This window comes from Corvus kubaryi, unplaced genomic scaffold (genome assembly GCF_017639235.1).
Source record: "Corvus kubaryi isolate FWS band 111438036 unplaced genomic scaffold, C.kubaryi_AGA036_p1.0 split1-131, whole genome shotgun sequence".
NCBI classification, from domain to species: Eukaryota; Metazoa; Chordata; class Aves; order Passeriformes; family Corvidae; genus Corvus; species Corvus kubaryi.
The window spans coordinates 2,238,978-2,244,977 of record NW_024582073.1 but is presented as its reverse complement, the minus strand read 5'-3'; the positions used below and the strand labels follow the sequence as shown (position 1 = coordinate 2,244,977).

General features: G+C 49.2%; 1 protein-coding gene across 2 annotated transcripts in view; it reads left to right on the top strand.

The window, feature by feature from the left end:
* Positions 1-4,903: 4,903 nt before the first annotated feature.
* ZDHHC2 (zinc finger DHHC-type palmitoyltransferase 2) overlaps positions 4,904-6,000 on the top strand; it is a 35,850-nt gene continuing 34,753 nt past the window's right edge. Inside the window, exon 1 of one of the 2 annotated variants that reach the window (XM_042052928.1) lies at positions 4,904-5,095. In XM_042052928.1, the coding sequence (XP_041908862.1) occupies positions 4,930-5,095 (166 nt within the window). In that variant the 5' untranslated portion in view covers positions 4,904-4,929. The remainder of the gene's footprint in view (positions 5,096-6,000) is intronic. The other variant, XM_042052927.1, reaches the window with a different exon arrangement.

Here is a 6,000-nt window from a genome sequence, read left to right as displayed (position 1 = left end):
CCCCCCCCCCCCCCCAAGTTATCAGATTGATCATTTTAAATTTAGATGTCTGCTTTTGGAATCAATCATTAAATCACGTAACTTCTACTCCAAAGGGCAGAAAGCACTGGAACAGTGCACACAGCATGGAATAAGGTTTCTCACATACAGCTCTTGAAGGGTTTTCTACTGCAGGGGTTTTGATTTTTGCCTAAGCAGAGACTTGCCTTAGGGCACTGTACAGATCTCCATTGCACAAGAACTAGTACTGATTGGAACTGGTTTAGCTTTTTCCCATGTTTCCCACCTTATGTGACAAAGGGAAAAGCAGCAAGGGAATGAAAATTCCCAGATGAATGCATCTGGGAAAAAAACAATGCCAGGAAAAAATTACTGCTGAAAGGGACAGAAGAGTGGGTGGATAATAAGCCCAAATAAGGTTTGAAAAAACTTCCTTGAAGGCAGACTCTGACAAATACAGTATTGTATCAATACAGAGGTAGGAATCAAGAAATTTGAGGAAGGAATTGGAGAAGAGTTAAATGTGCCTCCTGTGGAGAACCAGGCAAATTGCCACAAAAATTAAAGAAAAAAAATCAAATGACAACAGTTAGGTTTGGGTATCCAAACAGTTGCAAATAATTAAGTACCGAGCCAGGATGAGAGGGAGAGCAACAAGTTGAATACATCTGGGCCAGCCCTTCAATTAAAATGCATTTAACAGCTATGAGACTAGGAAGGCTACTTAACTACTTATTTTCATGTAGCTGGGAGCCACGAATTACACACAGATGGTCCCTAACTCCAGCTGGGATGCAACATACATTTTCTAGGTGATATGCCAGAGATGTTGCAGAGAGATTTCTTTTCCTGTGTGTGGTAAGTGTGGTCCAACACCCAAACATTCTGGAGAGAAGCAAGCAGCACAGTCACTGTCAGGAAGGCCCAAGAGCATCCCTGCAGAGCTGGCTGGTTCACCTAATGAGTGCTGTGTGCCTGTCAGTCTGCCTGAGTGTCTTCCTGCTTCTAGCTGCTGCTCTGTGTATTGCACTTGTGTGAAAGCAAATACGTGTTTTCCTGTCCTACCCTCCCTCCTCCTCTTGCCGCTCCACTGGATACATGGGACATAGTGGGGGAGGAAGTATTCCACCATATCAGATTGTTTGCAGAGAAGAGCAGACCCCCCTAGACTTGCAAAGGAGTAGTTTTTAATTAGGACTGCATGCTAAGGGTGTCACGATGCCTCCCTTCAGAAAGAGGCACGGTTTCCGCTCCCCATTCTGTATCTGAACGCAGCTGGAATCTACCTGTCAGAGCATGTGGAAGGAAAGAGCGCCTGCTTTGTTAATGTAATCTGATGAAGGACCAAGTGGGACGACAAAGGGAGGAAGCCAGACATACAGATGTACAGTGCACCCGAAGAACACTCACAGAGGCAACAGCAGGGACAGCCCCAGTCAGCCAGAGTGCTTGGCAAGGATACGTGGAGGGGGAGGATGCTTGTTTCAGAAGACCAGCTGCACAAGAACCTTGTCAAAATGCAATGAGCACCAAGCTGGACAGCTGGTGATTTGGGGACCATGGAGCAGGTAAGAAGGTCTGGGATCTGCAGGGGTATCAGACAACCAGGGAAGCCACACCTGTACTTGGGGATCTGCAACAATGCATGTGCTCGTGAGGGTAGAGGGGAGAGAGGTGCATGTGTTTTCACTAGTGACCCTCAGCCCTGTCAGTCAAAGAGGAGAAAGGGACTTGGCTGTTGCTACTTGTGTGAGCCCTGTGCAGAGGTGCTGCTGAAGTTGCTGCTGGTTGAGCAGGAAAGCAGCAGCCACCTTCACCAGCCTGGGACAGAGACACCAGGTCCCCATGCTGGGCTCCAGCAGGGAGGAGGATGCCCAGCCCCAGAGCTATGGGTGGCAACCCCTCCCTTTAACATCCCTTTGCACAACTGGGTACAGAGAATAGTCAGAAGTGGTCATGTTGGAAATACCCAAATGTATGCCAGGACAGACACATTTTTAAAAATCTACCAGCAATAACTTGCATATACCTTGCCTGAGGGGAAAGCCTGAGTGGTACCGCTTATGACAAGAACGTTTCGTTTCGATTTGCCAAACACTCAAGCTGCCTCCTCAAACCCCACCTTCCTTCAGCCCAGCTCCTGGTGAGAAAATTACCTTCATTTCCTCTATCTTTTTCTTATGAACATTTCATACAAACAGCAATAAACTGTGCCCCAAGTAATCTCTCTCACTGTCGAGAGACAGCCCAAGTACACTGATTTGGGAAACCTGTCCATTAATACCTAATGGTTTAGGTTATCCCAGGATTTACTTCTGCCATAACACAATGCTCCTTTGAATATGCTTGCTCTTGAGTTTTTCTGCTGTTACCTAAAATTTCTGCAGGTCATACCACAGAGGGAAGAAGAGGAGGAAAGGCACAGAAGAAAGGGTCTCTTGTGACCCAGCTGGAGAGTGATGAGAGTCATGGAAGAAATAGAAAATAACTATGGACATGAAGGAGAGCTAGAGAGCCCATGTCCATGGGGAGAAGACACAAGGACAGGAGAGAGGGATTCTTTACAGTTCTCTGACCAAAGGATGCTCCAAGGTAATTGAGAGTATTAGTCAGGGCAAGCTTTTTTGTTCCATCTAAATTAAAGTGAAGTTTGCCTGTTTATTTCACTAATTTTGAACCAGAATGACCATGATTTTGGAGCTACAGTAAAGCATGCGTTATAGTAATTATTCATGTAATTACTAGCTTATGAAATAAGAGAATTCTGATTACTGTGAAAGCTGAGCAGTGAGCAGAGGGTGGTAGTGACCATGGAAAAGGTAGAAAGCCCATTTTCATGAAGGGATAATGAAAAACTTCTGAACAGAAATTGTAGGATAAAATTTAAGGTCTTCGTAATACATCATCTTTTTATTCCCACACCTGGCAAACTGCCACCTCTCTATATGCATAATATTTTATAATAACTATGATTCCAAAGAATAAATTACTATATTACAAAGTTTTCCCTGGCATGTGTTGTTAATAAGCCCCATCTCACACAGAGCATTTTAAAATGGGTTTACAGGAGAAATCTTTTCATAGACCCTAAGAGGATGCAAAACTTACTTCATCCATACATACACAGCATGCAGTTGCAAATTTCTCATGGTACAAACATGTCTCCCTGGAAACACAGAACACAATAGATGCACTGTCCTTGGTACCTGAGAGAGGTCACTGTCACATATTTCCAAATAAGTGTGAAAAACCATCAAATGAATGAAATTGCCTTCATTTCTTTTAACTTTTGCCTGTAGAGCAGTTTATTTATATACCTTCAGGCAGTGGTAATTTTATTCCTTATGCTTTTAAAATCTGTGTTGAATAATCACAGATGTTTTCATTAAAACATAGTAAAGTCAAATCCTTTAAATGTTCTATTAAAATGCTGGCCTCAGCAATGACTTCCACAATTAATTAAGGTAAAATAAAATGCTTTTATTGTCTACATCATGTTGGTTTCGGTCCCTTTACTCTTGTTTTGAGAAATACAGTACGCAGGAATATCAAATCTAGTTTTTCAGCACTGTTCACTGTATCTTTACCTTTTAAAGTCTAATACATAATTCCCCATTATGCAGAATCTTTTCTGAAATTACTATGTTCCAATCCTTTGGGGGCATATTTCATTCATTTCTCTACTGTAATAACCATACATTGAGGAGATGGTTTTGCTGAGCCCTTCAGAATGACATGAGAGTCTTTTTCCTGAATAGGCAAAGACGATTTACTGCCATGGGATATATCTTATTCCTCTTGATACATCATCCTGTGTTGGTCACAGCTTGATCTTACAAAAAAAGGGGTGCATGATTTTGCATCACATAAAAACACTGCAGCCATATGGTCAACTTCTTTTTTTGTGTCTCTTCAACAAACATACTATAGCTACTCCATTTCCTACTCTGGAACCTGGCAGCACACCTACTATTGGTTCTCCCTTTTCTCCAATATTATTTTCCTCTCTTGCAGCCTTTTTCTCAATCAATGCCAGTTGTATGCCTTCCAGGTAGTGATTATTTATCTTCATGCCTACTCTCCTGCGTGAGATATTAGACAAGGTTTATTTCAAAGTCCAAACCCATTTTAATCAACCAGCTCCTTCCCACCTACTGCACCACCGATGCTCTAAGAGATTCTAGCAGATTGCAGAAATACTACAGGCCGTGCTCGACATTTCCGATTTCGCAATGGTAATTCAGCAACGATTTGGGTGCACATACTGTAACGCAGGCTGGGTTTACTGTGATCTTCACAAGCGTTTCGTTATGATGAGTATAACGTAAAGCCTTTCGGGGAAGGGTGAGTCAGCATAACCCTCTGCCACCTTCCCCTACACGAACGGCCACCAAAAGCCACAAGCCAGCCACGCCTGGCCACCGTGGCCTCCCACCGCCTCTTGCCCGCCAAGGCACCGCCGCCCGCAACACTTCTGGTTCATGGTACTCCGAACCTTATTGGCAAACGAGGCAGCGCTTTTTGTCACCGGGTGTTTTAAAGCACTTGCAGGGCGGTGTTAAGCGTCGCCACCGCCGTTTCAGAGGCGGGTGAGCCGGGGATGCAGCGTCGAGCACCGGGCGCTCCCCGCCCCAGCGCCCCGGCACGTGGCGGCCGCCCGAGGCCGGAGCCGCGACTTGCGCCAGAGGGGCCGCTCCGCCGCTCGGCCCCGAACTTCGCGGCCGTGCCCCGCACCCGGCAGAGCCGGCGGGTCCCCGAGAAGACGCTAGGGGCTCTCGGACGCCTCTTCCCCCACCGCCCTGCCCTGCCCAGTCCGGGGGGAGCGGCGGGCGGGCGGTGGGAGGAGCGGCCGTGCCGGGAGGGTGGGGCCGAGGCGGGCTCCGGCGGGGAGCGCGGCCGGGGCCCGGGCCCCCGGAGCGGGCGGCCGGGATGCGGTGCGGGAAGATGGCGGCACCGCCGCCGGCAGCCGGGGCGCCGGGCGCTTGGGGTGGCGTGCGGCGGCGCTCCCAGCGGCTGCTCTACTGGGTGCCGGTGCTCTTCATCTCCAGCATCCTCTGCTGGTCCTACTACGCCTATGTCACCCAGCTCTGCCTGCGTGAGTGCTGCCGCGGCGGCGGGGGACGCGGGTGGGCGCCGCCGCTCCTGCCGGGGGAGCGCAGCCGGGCGGGACGGGCACGGGTACGGGCACGGGCGGCTCTGTTGTTTGTCGGCGCCGGGGCCGCCCCCGGCTCTGCTGCTGCCGCCGTCGCCACGCCCGGACCGGGGCCGGGGCTGGGCTGGGCTGGGCTGGGCTGGACCGGACCGGACCGGGCCCCTCCGCGCCCCGGCCCCCTGGGCGGGCGAGGGACATCCGCGGTACCGGATCTCCCCCGCAAAACGGGGACGCCTGGTTTCCACTTCCACGCGAGAAGGGAGCCGGGCGCACAGGGTTTTTCAGAGGCGTGAGTTTCCCTCCGTGGAGTGCGCAGAGTGTGGCCGGTCCCAGCCCCGGACACTGGAAGCGGGACCGAGCGTGCAGGGGGCTGAGCGCACACACACACACGTTCAGAGCTGTTCGGGGGCCGAGTGGAAGCAGGAATAGGTAGCAGGAAATCCGCGAGTCTCGCTGTGCCACTCTTCAGTCGTCTAGAAAATGCCCGGCTGTCACAACTTCTTGATCTCTTCTTTGTCATCGGCAGCCTGCATTACATTGGAATCATCCTGACCGCTCACCTTGGCGCCTGATCCTTAGCGTCAGGCGGATCGTTCATCACATACCGGAGACTGGGTGTGATATGAGTCGTTGTGTGAATTAGAGTAGCCGAGCCAGAAGGATTTATTAAACAACCAGCTCATCAGCCTCTCTTGATTTGGAGGGTTTTTTCCTGATTTTGGTTTCTGTTACGGTGTATTTTGTATAAAACCATTGAATCTGAATTTTAGAGGCTAATGTGTGGCATACTGATGTTTCTGTAACAATGTCATAATAAGGCGCAGAGGAATATAAGTTAGCTGTACTTA